Source organism: Zootoca vivipara, chromosome 2, assembly GCF_965207765.1.
Source record: "Zootoca vivipara chromosome 2, rZooViv2.hap1.1, whole genome shotgun sequence".
In the NCBI taxonomy this organism is placed as follows: Eukaryota; Metazoa; Chordata; class Lepidosauria; order Squamata; family Lacertidae; genus Zootoca; species Zootoca vivipara.
The window spans coordinates 114,208,091-114,221,815 of NC_142584.1; the positions used below are offsets into that span (position 1 = coordinate 114,208,091).

The 13,725-nt window shown below is 44.6% G+C and overlaps 1 protein-coding gene across 16 annotated transcripts in view; it reads right to left on the reverse strand.

Moving 5' to 3' along the window:
• The window catches only part of LOC118080234 (uncharacterized), a 29,916-nt gene that overhangs the window by 10,648 nt on the left and 5,543 nt on the right, over positions 1 to 13,725 (reverse strand). For 8 of the 16 annotated variants that reach the window (XM_088663680.1, XM_088663684.1, XM_088663679.1 and 5 more), the window contains exons 2-8: positions 12,816 to 12,996; positions 10,673 to 10,865; positions 9,914 to 10,088; positions 7,767 to 8,197; positions 6,163 to 6,271; positions 5,003 to 5,110; positions 2,650 to 2,772 (exon numbers count right to left, since the gene is read on the reverse strand). In XM_088663680.1, coding sequence (XP_088519806.1) covers positions 2,650 to 2,772; positions 5,003 to 5,110; positions 6,163 to 6,271; positions 7,767 to 8,197; positions 9,914 to 10,088; positions 10,673 to 10,865; positions 12,816 to 12,886 — 1,210 coding nt within the window. In that variant the 5' untranslated portion in view covers positions 12,887 to 12,996. The remainder of the gene's footprint in view (positions 1 to 2,649; positions 2,773 to 5,002; positions 5,111 to 6,162; positions 6,272 to 7,766; positions 8,198 to 9,913; positions 10,089 to 10,672; positions 10,866 to 12,815; positions 12,997 to 13,725) is intronic. The other 8 variants (XM_088663686.1, XM_088663685.1, XM_088663688.1 and 5 more) reach the window with 3 other exon arrangements.

Here is a 13,725-nt window from a genome sequence, read left to right on the forward strand (position 1 = left end):
GGTAAGAAAGCAGTCAGTTGTAGGTGGGTCTACAGGCTGAAACCCACAGTGACTGGAGAGCCTCAGTACAAGGCTAGATTAGTGGCTAGAGGTTTTACTCAGAAGAAAGGAATCCACTACACAGATGTCTTTAGTCCGACTTCAAGAGCGGAATCTTTCAGGATGCTTTTAGCGACTGCAGCGCAGAGAGGCCTAGTGGTCAACCACTTTGATGTGGACACCGCTTATTTGAACTCTGACCTCCAGGAGGAGTTGTACATGTTGCCTCCTCCAGGGTTTGAGAGTGACGTGCCAGGTCAGGTGTGGAAGCTGCACAAGTCGATCTACGGTCTGAAGCAATCTGCTAAAAATTGGAATTCATGTCTTGATTCTGTTTTGAAGAGCCTAGGTTTCAGGAAGAGTCTAGCTGACAGTTGTCTGTATCTCAGAGGTGAAGGAGAACAGCAGGAACTGTTGCTTGTCTATGTTGATGACTTGATCTGCTTAGCAAAGAGCCAGATGCAAGTGCAGAAGTTTGCAAAAGAGCTAGGCAAGAGGTTCAAACTCAAGAATCTAGGTGCAGTGAATGTTTATCTAGGTGTGCAGATAGACAGAACTGAGGATGGAAGTTTCTTGCTCAGTCAGAAAGGCAAGATTGAACATTTGCTGGAGAAGTTCAGAATGTCTGACTGTAAAGGGGTCAGAACACCCATGGAGACAAACTTTGTGAAAGAGTCACAAGTGAAGGACAAAGTAGCGTTTGAGAGTCCTGAAGTGTTTCAGTCAGCGCTAGGGAGTCTGTTGTATTTGTCACAATGGAGCAGACCAGATATTGCTTTTGCAGTCAATTTGCTCAGTAGAGAAGCATCGAAACCTAGCGTGCATGCTTGGAATGGCATTAAGAGAGTGCTTAGGTATTTGCAGGAGACCAAAGAGTATTGTTTGGAGATGTCAGCGCAAGGTGAGCCACAACTCACTTGTTTTGCAGATGCTGATTGGGCCAATCAGGAGGACAGGAAGTCAGTGACTGGTTTGGTAGTCAAGTTTGGAAATGCCCTGATTGGTTGGCGGTCGCGCAGGCAAAGCCTAATAGCAATGTCTTCCACGGAAGCAGAATTCTGTGCGTTGTCTGCGACATGCACTGAATTGGAGTACTACAGATGTTTGGTCCAGGAAATCTGGGGTGATTGTAGCCAGCCCATCACTGTTTGGGGCGACAATCAACCATCTTTGAGCCTGGCGGAGTCTGGACAGTTCAAGGCCAGAACCAAACACTTAGACATCCGCTTCCGAAACGTATGTCAGAGCATACAGGTAGGCTTGGTGAAGTTGAGGTATTGTCCAAGCCAAGAGAACCTAGCAGATGGGTTCACAAAACCCTTGAGTTTCCAACGGCATGGGGAATTCTGTGAAGGGTTGGTTTTGGGGTAAGTTTGGATACCCGCTATCCCCAGTGTTCAGGTGAGAGGGGGTGTGAGGAGTAACAAGTAACCAAAGAGTTAACTGTGTTCTGTATAGCACCTGACCACTGAGGAAGATATCATGTTACAGAATGTACCAGAAGTGTTTCTGTATGTTTCAGTTGGTTTCGTTTCTGCCTGGGAGACGGTCGCAAGATGTCTGCGCTCTCACCAGGTGGTTTGTTATTTTTCTCTCTAGAATAAACTTAAGTAGTTATTAGAACACTTTGGACTCTGTGTGTTCTTAAGAGGCTTTTTATCCAACGGCTATACAAGCTTTCGCTGTGTGAGAAGAAGAACTCTGCTGTGTGTGTTTTACTGCCAGCCCGGATCTACGGAAGCAGAGATGCGCTAGTGAAAGCGCGCCGGGCAAATAATTAATGGCTCCTAATTGAGTCATAAACAACTCAACGGAGCCCTATACCCGTCACATAATAATAATATATTATTATTTATACCCCGCCCATCTGGCTGGGTTTCCCCAGCCACTCTGGGCGGCTTCCAACAGAAAAATGAAATAAAATAATCTATTAAACATTAAAAGCCTCCCTAAACAGGGCTGCCTTCAGATGTCTTCTAAAAATCTGGTAGCTGTTTTTCTCTTTGACATCTGATGGGAGGGCGTTCCACAGGGCAGGCGCCACTACCGAGAAGACCCTCTGCCTGGTTCCCTGTAACCTCACTTCTCGCAGTGAGAGAACCGCCAGAAGGCCCTCGGAGCTGGACCTCAGTGTCTGGGCTGAGCGATAGGCGTGGAGACGCTCCTTTGGATATACTGAGCCAAGGCCGTTTAGGGCTTTTAAGATCAGCACCAACACTTTGAATTGTGCTCGGACACGTACTGGGATCCAATGTAGGTCTTCAAAGCAGGGGGCCCCTCAAAGACTAAGTCTCCCTTCCCATTTCCCAAAATGCACTGAAGTTTGACAAAAAAATAAGGTGTTCCATTCGCCATGCCAGTGGGAATGGCGGTTCAGCAATATCTAGAATGCCAAAGGGTTCTCAGCACCTGCACCAGCTTAACTATGACTTAAAAGGGGAATATGCAGCATGGGGAAAGTGGGACTCTTTGCTCCTCCTCCAGTCCTGCGGTTGCTGCGTTGCCAGGAACTAACTCACGATTTGGCCTATCGTTTCCCCTCAAACAAACCATGCGCAGCAAGCCCAATAACCAACCCTGGCTACCACCACTCATTTCTTATTCAGCTACCTGCCACTGTCTCCTTCTCTTTTTCCGACGCTCCGTTCTCTTCCACGTCTTTGTCCTCGCCTCCGCCTGGCAATTCTTCGCAGGGCTTCCCCTCCTCGCCTTTGCTCCCCATCATGGCGCCTGCTAAAAATCCCCAAACATACACAAGAGAAACGGAGCCTCGGTTTATTTGCGGCTTGAATGTATACATTGACTTCCCCCCTGCCCTCTCCCAAGGAACTCAAGGGGGCTTGCTAGGTTCTCCCCTGATCTTCAACCTCACAACAACAAGGTTACACCAAGAAATAGGCCCTGTCCCAAAGTTACTTGGCAAACTCTAGTCGCCGCTGAACTAGGGCCTGCTTTGGATCTCTAACCACATGCAGCCCTGTTTAGGGAGGCTTTTAATGTTTAATAGATTACTGTGTTTTATTTTTCTGTTGGAAGCTGCCCAGAGTGGCTGGGGAAACCCAGCCAGATGGGCGGTGTATGAATAATAAATTATTATTATTACTATTATTATTATTATTATTATTATTATTATTATGCGTTGCAGTGGAGGCTGTCTGAACAGGGAAGCATGCTACTAATAAATTATCGCTTTCAAGAGAGCACGTATTCATTCCCTTTGCCCAGGGAATCTGGGGAGCCGGCAGTGGTATTTTGAAGGGGTGGCATTTTGAAAGGGTTTTTTATTTTTAAATAATTTTTTTATTTGGTTTTAAAATTATAAAATTATAGCAATACAACCATACACACCCACATTTACAGATTCCTCCGAATCTCTGGACTTCCCACCTCCCCTCCATGGGTCCTATTATTAAACTACTGCATCTTTTTGAATAATCTGTGCTTTATATAACTCCATTGTCTCCATAATACTTGCTTCATTACAAGTGCTGTTGCAATCCTAAGGGGGAATTCTCAAGGAACTGTTGATCATGTGCTGTGCCCTTCGTCGTCGTCCCCATTTTTTTTTACTGTTTTTTAAAATGTTTAATGAAAATATTCCAGCATTTTATCCTTGATTTCCCCCCTCTTTATTTCCTATCGGCTGCTCATTTTCGGTTACACATCTATAACATATTCCCTCATATCAAGAAGAGTTATGCTTCGCTTTGTCGGCCCACAAGCCATGCCCCTCATTTGTTACTCAAAGTTATTTATTTACTGTTTTATTTTAAAGCTTTTCAAAACCACTTTTAAGAAACAAAACAAAACCCTAAGCAGTACACAAAACCAAACCAAAACAAAAAACAGGTAAATAGCATTACAAATCAGGAACGAGGAAAAACGGGAAATCTTAAATAATAGTGTCTGATCTTATGGGTCAGGGAAAGTCTAGACAAAAAGATGGCACCCAAAACTAGTCCCAATGAAGTTAATGACTAAAATTAATTGCTGTCAATGGATCTACTCATGTAGAATTTAGTTGGCTACAACCCTATATTTTTAAAACTATATTTTTAAATTTTTGAGGCTAGCTCGTTTTTCAACATCTGGTTTTCCTGGCAATTTTAACACACATTTTATATTTCATGTAAACTGCTTCAGGGTGCAGCTGCTTAAGCGATATATTAAATTTGTTAAATAAAGGCGGGAGGTAAAAGGAAGCCAAATTCCAACCCAAGGCCGGCTTGTTAATTTCATTTATTTATACAATTATTTCTACACCGCTTTATCCCTGTGTGCGTACGTGTTTCGCGGCAATAAAACCATAATAACTTAAGAGCTTTTCGCCCGGTCCCTTTCTGAATCCTGACAGGCTCCGACCGAGCAGAAAAGTGTCTTGTTTTTTAGGCCTAGTGATACCGCGAATCCCATCCCCCAAATAATCCTGTGACAGGATTTCTTTTTTAAAAAAATAACAACAATAAATATATGAACACTGTATCTAAGCCTTCTATGCCTTGACGCAGGGAAGCGTGTTCACTAGCTGCGGAAATCTATATATGTCTCCTCAGATGTAAGCCCCACTGAGTTTAATGAGGCTTACTCTCAGGTAAACAGCCACCTGTTTTTACATTATGGCGACATTTTTAGCTCAGCTTCCTTCCACAGCAAGCTCAAATCAAACACATTTGGTTTCCCCCCCGCAACCTGCAAACTGTGGGGTAGGCCAGGCAGACGGAAAATCATTGCCCCCCCCGGAAAAAGTCGCCCCGTCACATTGGCCCCACACATCGCCCGGACTCCAAATCCCATCAGCCCCTGCTGGTATGGCCAGCGACCGGGGATGATGGGAGTTAAGAGTCCACAGGTTCCCCCCTCCCCTCTGCTCTAACCACTATACGACACTGTCTCCAACAGAGGTGTGGCTGGCGATATGGGGGACCCCCTGTAACGACCCCAAACATCCATAATGGGGACCCACTTTCAGCAGCCTCAACCACAGTGAAGACTTCCTCCTGAGATACGACTTCTGGCACAGGGGCCTCCTCTGGAACGCCCTCCGCCCGGCTGTCGCTCACAGTCATGTCTTCTAGAGGAGAGGGGGAAATAAATGGAATTAATTCTGAAACCAGCAAGTCTGTCCCTCTCCCAGAAAGGAAGGAAGGAAGGAAGGAAGCAGCCGATTTAACGTGCAACATTTTATTATGCTTTTTATATATGCTGGGCGGGCTACAAATAATAAAAGAACGATAGTGATAATAATAATAATTATTATTCTGGACATATGGCTACCCTAACAGAACAACTGCTAAGGCCAGGCATCGCCAAAACTTCGGCCCTCCAGATGTTTTGGACTACAATTCCCATCTTCCCCGACCACTGGTCCTGTTAAGCTAGGGATCATGGGAGTTGTAGGCCAAAACATCTGGAGGGCCGCCGTTTGGGGATGCCTGGCTAAGGCGAATAGCTACTCGAGAAAACTATAAACTACATAGGCCTATTGAGACACCTGAAAGTCAAAGGCAAGTATTCTATTGATATATTGCAGTTATTTTGATTTTGTTTTTTAAATTCGTCTTTATTAGTTTATTTTTTAAAATTAAACATACAGCAAACATACATTTAACATTATTCACACGACTCACAAAATTTCATAAAGAAAAAAGAAAAGAAAAAGACTAGAAAAGAAATGATACATAAGTGTAAGAAGCAATATATATTGCAGTTATTTTGATTGCTATATTTCTGTAACTCATCTCAAACCATTTGATGAAAAGCAGGCTATAAATACAAATTAAAATTATATGTTTATTGTTCTAAAGAGATGGATAAATAGATAGTTTTAAAAAATAAATTGTGGTCCTCCATTATATTATTATTAATATTATTATTATCATTATTATGGAAAGGCAGGATCTCTTTGTGCCTGCCAACTGAGCATTTAAGACATCTCAAATGCCGTCTGCATATAGGAGCATGTCAATAAAGGGAGGGCTGGAGACAAGGGCTTCCCTCACAGAGGACTAGCCAATTGCGAAAGCAAGTTCTCAAAAGTTCCGGCCTGGTGTGAGAAGAGCCAGGGGTTAATCTTGTCCCAGGACCTATATACTCCCCCATGACAGAGACACAAGAAACTCTTACCCAGTGTGGCACCACCCCAGTCCTCTTTCTTGACGATTCTTCTGGCTTGTGGCAGACGCCGAGCTTGTGAGGGAGTCTTCTTTGCTTTGGACAAATCAGTCACCCCCTCCTGAAACAGGGCAGAGAGAGAGAGAGAGAGATAGCAAATGGATCATACGAGTCATATATGACCCCGAGGAATCTTCCGCCCAATGCGGGATTCAAACCCACGACCCTGAGATCTGGGAGGGAGGTATGAGAGGGCAGCTCCAGCCAGGGTGGTCTCCAATGCTAGCGCTACTCAGTGTAGACCCACTGAAGCTAATGAATGTGACTAAGTTAGGTCTACTGATTTCAACAAGGTCTACTCTGAGTAGGACTTAGGCCACTCAGAGCTGGGTATGTTCGGCCTGGAAAAGAGGAGACTGAGATAGGATAGCCATAACTCAAGGGCTGTCACATGGAAGAGGGAGCAAGCTTTTTTTTTGTCCTACTCTGGAGGGTAGGATTTGAACCCATGGCTTCATGTTACAAGAAAAGAGATTCTGACTAAATATCAGGAAAAGCTTTCTGACTGTAAGAACTGTTTGACAGGGGAATAGTCTCCCTCAGGAGGTTGGGGACCCTCCTTCCTTGGGGTTAACAACAACAACAACAACAACAGGCCCTCAAATGCTTTACTGCCTGTTAATTGTGGAGACAGAGCACAGCCATCAAGGCCAATAGCCAACATAAGTAGGGGTGATTCCTGCCTAGCCCTAGCCTCTAGTGGCGGGGCGTTCCTCAGGGCAGGAACTGCCACACTGAAGAAATGGCGAAAGTAGCTGCCAAATTAAGAGGACAGAAGTGTTTAAGGAAGAATGGAGACCACTGATGGACAATCTATCAAATTATCACCCATATATAAAGTTGCTGGCAGGATTGGAAGCATAAGCAGTGGAAACATTTAATGGTAGCGGGGTTTAGACAATAAAAATATATGTGTTACAAAACAGCTCATAAAAAAGGAGAATAAGGGGGGAAAAACATCAGGAAAGGAGAGGTGGGAAGTGAAGAAACTCTGCATGTTAAAAAAATGTATATGTTGAGAAATGCTTTGAAATATTTCTTGGAGACCCACGGGATCCGATACCAGGGGGAAACACGGTTCCAAAAAGAATGGAGTAAATTTGTTGAATAAATGGAGAGGAACTGTAGAAGTTTAAGGACACTTGCAGGACTAAAATAAATCCTACGAATTGACTTTGAATAAGTAGGTAAAAGAAACTGTGGGATAAGAGCGGAAAAACAAAGCCGAAGGATGGGAGGGAGGGAAGTCTTAGCTCGGCGGAGCGAATTATATTAAGACAGAAGAGTATAAGATGCGAGAGGTTGTGTTATGTGTGTATCTTTTTGTGTGTTTGTTTGTTTTATATTTGTTAATTTGTGTGTTTATGTGAAAACCAATAAAAATCTTTATGAAAAAAAAATGAAATATTTCTTGGAGACTTAATAAAAATGATATTTTTTGGGGGGTGGGGGGAGGAACAACCACACTGAAAGGCTCAACCGGGGACCAGAATTGCCCCATCAGAGGATCTGAGCAAAGCCCACCGGAATCACCCACTGGAACAAAAGGGGCTCACCTCTGCCTCTTGCTGACTCTGTAGGAAATCCTCCGCCAGCGTCACGGCGTGGTTACAGTCCGTGGGCCCCTCTTCTTTGACGTAGACCTGCATCTCCCGGGGCAGGATGGCCAGGAACTGCTCCAGGATCACCAGCTCCAGCATCTGCAATTTGGTGTGCTTCCCGGGCTTTAGCCACTGGTGGCAAAGGTCCCAGAGCCGGTTGCAAAGCTCTCGGGGCCCTTTGACCGCCTCGTAGCGGAACTGGCGGAAGTGCTGGCGCTGGGCGTCCGAGTTGTCGATGGGCTGCTCCGGGACGTTTGGCCCCGACCTCTCCCTGCATTCTCTCCTGATCCTCGCCTGGAGGAGCCGAGGGCTTTTCCTCGCCTCTGAGTCTGCGGCGCTGCTTTTCTCCCGGATCGACGCCACCCGGAGATCCAAGGCGGAAGAGGCTGGAGGGGAAAGCGGGGCATGCCACATAAAAATCGATATTGAGCCAAGTTGGGGGGACAGTTTTCTGTACTAGAGCAAAAGCTAAACATTATCCATCCATCCATTCCTCTATCAAGACCATCCACAACAACATTATCCATCCATTCCTCTATAAGGAAGCTGCTTTGTACAAGGCCAGACCATTGGCCTATATAGTTCTATACTGTCTACACTGACTGGCAGCAGCTGTCAAAGATTTCAGGCAGGGTGGATAAAAATCAATGATTATTTTTTTAAAAAACTCAAAAATATTTAGTTTATTTGATTTGTTTTTTTAAATCAGATTTTTAAACGAAAATGCTTTTGGAGGAAAAATCTTTCTAAAAATAGTTTTCTGTTTAAGTTACATTATAGTCCAAAGGCTATTCACCAGGAAATAAGGATTTGTTAAGTTTTTCATGTGTGCTAAAACTCAGTCTAAGTATTTTTTAAAAAATGTTTAACCACATCAGTTAACAAACATGGATACATATGCTATGTTATTGTTTAGTTAAATAAATTGTTTAAATTGTTATTAAGGAAATGATTACTTTTCTCCTTCCAATAAAGTACAGCAGAAACATTGTCCAAATATAAAAAGTTAACTTATTAAACCTCACAATAATTTCATAATTATCTATGTATAACCAAATCAGTAATTTTTTATATAACTGTAAAGACTACTTTGAAAAAAAATTATTCCAGAAATGAAACCTTCATCTGGTTGTAAATATTAAGATTATACCAGCAAGAATGTCTTTCTGTAAAAAAATGATTGGCAAATAAAGTCTTACTGACTAGTGATAATGATTTAAATTGTGATTTTAAATCAAGCATCCCCAAACTTCGGCCCTCCAGATGTTTTGGACTACAATTCCCATCATCCCTGACCACTGGTCCTGTTAGCTAGGGATCATGGGAATTGTAGGCCAAAACATCTGGAGGGCCGCAGTTTGGGGATGCCTGTTTTAAATCGATTTGATTTAAATCAACTCCACCATTGAACTACAGCCCTTCCCTCTGCATAAAAGCAACACAGATCAACACAGAACCGGTATAAAATTCATGCAGACCAGTGGAGGAGGACTGCACAGGGCTAGGAGTCAAATGTGGGCCCCCCATGGCATTTTACCTGGCCCCCAGGACTCTCACTAGGTCACTGTTGCATCACCCTTCCCCAACCTGGTGCCCTTCAGCCATTGTGGACTACAACTCCCAGCAGCCCTAGCAAGAGGGCGCCAGACTAGGTTGAGTTACCCGTACAGTGGTACCTCGGTTCTCAAACAAAATCCGTTCCAGATGCCTATTTGGCTTCTGAAATGTTCAAAAACTGAGGCACGGCTTCCCATTGGTAGAAAGAGCTTCTTGTGGAAGCTGTGTTGCACATTCGGGTTCCGAAAAATGTTTGAAAATGGAAGCATTTACTTCCGGGTTTTCAGCATTCAAGAACCAAAATGTACGACAACGGAGGCGTTTGGGAACCGGGGTTCCCAAACTGTAGTTTGGTTTCGTTTCCGTAGGCTATGACGACACAGGGGTCGTTGCAAGGTCTTTGGAGGAAGACGTGGGCTTTGAACCCTTCTCTCCCTCCTCCAAAAAATAAAACATTCTTCTGCTTAGCACCACCAAGCTGAGCATCATTCACGAAGACCTGTCATTTATTATGAACTTTTGTAGCATCGACTGGCTGGCTTCACCTGGGCTTGCTGGAGCCGAGTACGAATGCTCCAGGATCACAATGTCGCTCTTGGAGGAGGCTGCTGCTTTGACATCGCTTTCGCCGACTGCCAAAGTTTGGCTGCTTGGTTCCAGATCGGGCGGTTTACGCCGGACGAGGCACTTTCTCATTTTAGCGAGACCCTTTCCAGAGCCCTGCAAAAGGAACGTAAAACAAAGGGCAGTTATGAAGCAGTCCTAAAATGCAACAACAGCAACCGAAGCCACTTTTGCTGTGGGAGAAGAGAGCTTGGATTTTGGCCTGGTGAGAGTCTCTGTCTCAGAAACAAAATTAAAAAATTCCTTCCAGTAGCACCTTAGAGACCAACTAAGTTTGTCGTTGGTATGAGCTTTCGTGTGTTTGCACAAGCGGCCTATGGGGGTCGTTTAACCGGCCCCCGAGCTGCCCCTGAGCCGAGCTTCCCACTCGGCGAGTCCCCACGCGCGGCACTAAATTGGCACAGGAATCTGCTTCCACGGCGCCAGAAATAATGTCTACGCATGCGCCGAAAATCACATCTGCGCAGATGCTGGAAATCATGTTGACGCAGACGTTGGAAATTACAGGCACATGTGCTCACGCGTACTCAGGATCTGGCCCACGGAGGGATCTCCGCTGAAGTGAACCGGCCCAGGTGAGGTAAACCTTGCCGACCCCTGGTTTAAATGTACGGCATGTGCATGCCCTCTGTTTTCTCTACCCAGAGCGAATTAATAACAAAATAAATAAATCCCATTACCTTTTTCGGCCGACGAACGACAGTCGGGATTGCTCCGGGTTTGAGTTCCCGTCGCCCGGAAGCCACTTTGCCCCAAAAATCTGTCCTCCTAAAGTGCTCTGAGCACACGACGTCGTTGTACGAGGGAGTGAAGTTCTGGCGTCCGATGTTCACGAGCCACTTTTTCAACTGGTCTTCCTTTGTGAGAGGAAACCTGAAACAATTTTGTTTTGAATTTTAAAGAGTTGGGCATTCACATAGTCATGGAAATTGCCACCCATTATTACATTACATTAACCTGACGGCTATGTTCCATCTCCACTGCATCTGAATACCAGTTGCTGGAAATCGCAGGGGGGGAAGAGCGGCGTTGGGTTCAGATCCTGCTTGTGGGCTTCTCAATGAGGCATCTGTGAGAATGGGATGCTGGACTAGATGGGCCACTGGCCTGATCCAGCAGCCAAGCTCTTCTTATGTACAGTGTCATAGAATCATATAATTGTAGAGTTGGAAAGGGCCCCAGAGGGTCATCTAGTCCAACCCCCCCACAATGCAGGTATCTCAGCAAAAGCGTCAACGACAGAGGGCCGTCCAACCTCTGCTTAAAAGCCTCCAAGGAAGGAGAGTCTACCACCTCCCAAGGGAGACCATTCCACTGCTGAACAGCTCTTACTGTCAGAAACTCCTTTCTTGTAACCTGAAGCCATGGGTTTGAGTCCTACCCTCCAGAGCAGGGGAAAATAAGCTTCCACTATCTTCCATGTGACAGCCCTTGAGATCTTTGAAGATGGCTATCATATCTCCTCCCTGTCTCCTCTTTTCCAGGCTAAACATACCCAGCTCCTTCAAGCACTCCTCGTAAGGCTTGGTTTCCAGGCCCTCGACCATCTTATTTTATTTTACTTATGATTTTCAATGTTAGACATTGCAATAATTTTTACAATCATTTTAACATTTCAAACCTTGGCTTCCTTCCCCCTCTTTCTGCGGTCCCGTCAATTTATTTTTAATATTTTCTGCATATCCAAAGTAACTTGTTTTGCTCATTTATTCATCTACTTTAAACATATTGTCAGGGGACCTTCCTACAGGGAACCTCCCCCCCATCCTGTTGACCAGCTCTTTGCCCAGTGAGAGCAGCAGCAGTGGGTCAGGTGGGGCGAATGAGGAAGTTAGCGGTATGGAGGTGGCAAGGCTCAGTGATGTTGGAGAGCCCTTGCACCGCCTTGACCAAGAGGTGGAGGGGAACGGGCAGCCCCTTCTGGTGCCCGAATTAAGGCACGCCACTAAACGTAAGGTCGGGAGGAGGCGTTTCGGGGTGCCCAAACTCTTATGCTGGTCACGCAACAGGAAACGTCCACTCCTGGATTCTGCAAGTGACTAGGAGGTCATGTTTTCTGCTATCTCTGCACTGTAAATACTATGCACAATAAAACCTTTAAAGACAAGCACGGACTTGGGTGTCCTTACTCGAGAGTAGCCGCAACAACACCATTACACATATACTTATGCAGGTTATTACAATAATCCTGCCAATGTTCTTATCTGTTTACAGTTTGTTTGTAAATATTCAATAAACCATTTCCATTCTTTTATTAAAAAGTATGTTATTTTGATTTCTTATTTTTCCAGTAAGTTTCGCTAATTCTGCATATTCTAAAAGTTTTTGTATCTGTTCTTCTTTTGCTGGGACTTCTTCTTTCCACTTTTAGGCAAGTAACATTCTTGCCACTATAGTCGCATACATAAAAAAAATTCTTTACAGTTTAGGTAGTTGTGTCTCTATAATTCCCAAAAGGAAAGCTTCTGGGGTTTGTTTGTTTTTACAAATGTAATTTTAAACATTTTTTTCAATTCAATATATATCGTTTCCCAGTAAGCTTTAACCTTACTACATATGATAAAAATAACCTTCTTTCTCTTTACATTTCCAACACTTATTTGATTTGGATTTATACATTTTTGCCAATTTACTCGGTGTAAATGACCCCGTATCATTTTGGCTGCTCTCCTCTGCACACATTCCAGCTTGTCAACATCCTTCTTAAATGGTGGTACCCAGAATTGTGTCACACGACTGCACTATATTTGAGCAAGGCAGGAGGAGATTGCGCAATCATTCATACCCCACCCACCACAGTTCCCTCCAGGCGGCCCAGCTTACCTGTGAAACGTGACGTGGGCTCCACGCCAACGTCGGTTGTTGCATCTGGGCACTGAGCAACAGCTCGCCATGTCTGCATGCGGAATCCTTCTGAGGTTGACCCAACGAGCAGATGGACGTTTACTTCTCTTTGTTAACTCCAGCAGTTATGAATGTACAGGTGAAAAGAGCTGGATCCAACCTAAAAAAAAAAGGCAAAAGCAGAACGTTTGTTCCACTCGCCCACCTTTCTGGAAGCACGCTGGGTCCTGGATGGTGCTCAACACCTCTCAATCGCTGGGGTTCTATCCATTGAGAATTCTTCCACTATGGTAGAGTGGTATGCAAGAGCCTAGTCAATGTCTTGCCTGTCTAGGACTTTGACCATTCACATCTTTGGTTCCTAGACAGGTATTGCTCTAGGACAGGGGTGGCAACTCCCAAGAGACTGTGATCTACTCTCAGTGTTAAAAACTGGCAGTGATCTACCCCCTTTTGGGGGCTTCAGGTCAAATTTGTTGAGCTTTTCTTAGGGAAGAGGAAAGCCCATATTTTAGGGGTTCAGGTCTAAATTGTGTAGGAAATTTTTAGGAAAGGGGAAAGCCAGTGATCTACCACAGACGTCCAGTGATCTACCAGCAGATCACGATCTACCTGTTGGACGTGCCTGCTAGGAATCTGGACTTGGTGAATTTAACCCTCTAGAGAGAATTTCAAGGGCAAAGAATGAGAGGACATCTCCTGCTAAGGCCTTGGAAGAGAGGAGACAAAATAGGCATTAAATGCAAATATTCACTTCTCGGGGCTTTATTTGGGGTAGGGAATAAAACCAACCTCAGGGTGGTGTACATGGTTTTTCCCCTTCCCATTTCATTAGGGCTGCCATATTTCAAATCCGGAGAGGAGGTTGAGCGTTTTTAGCAAAATCACA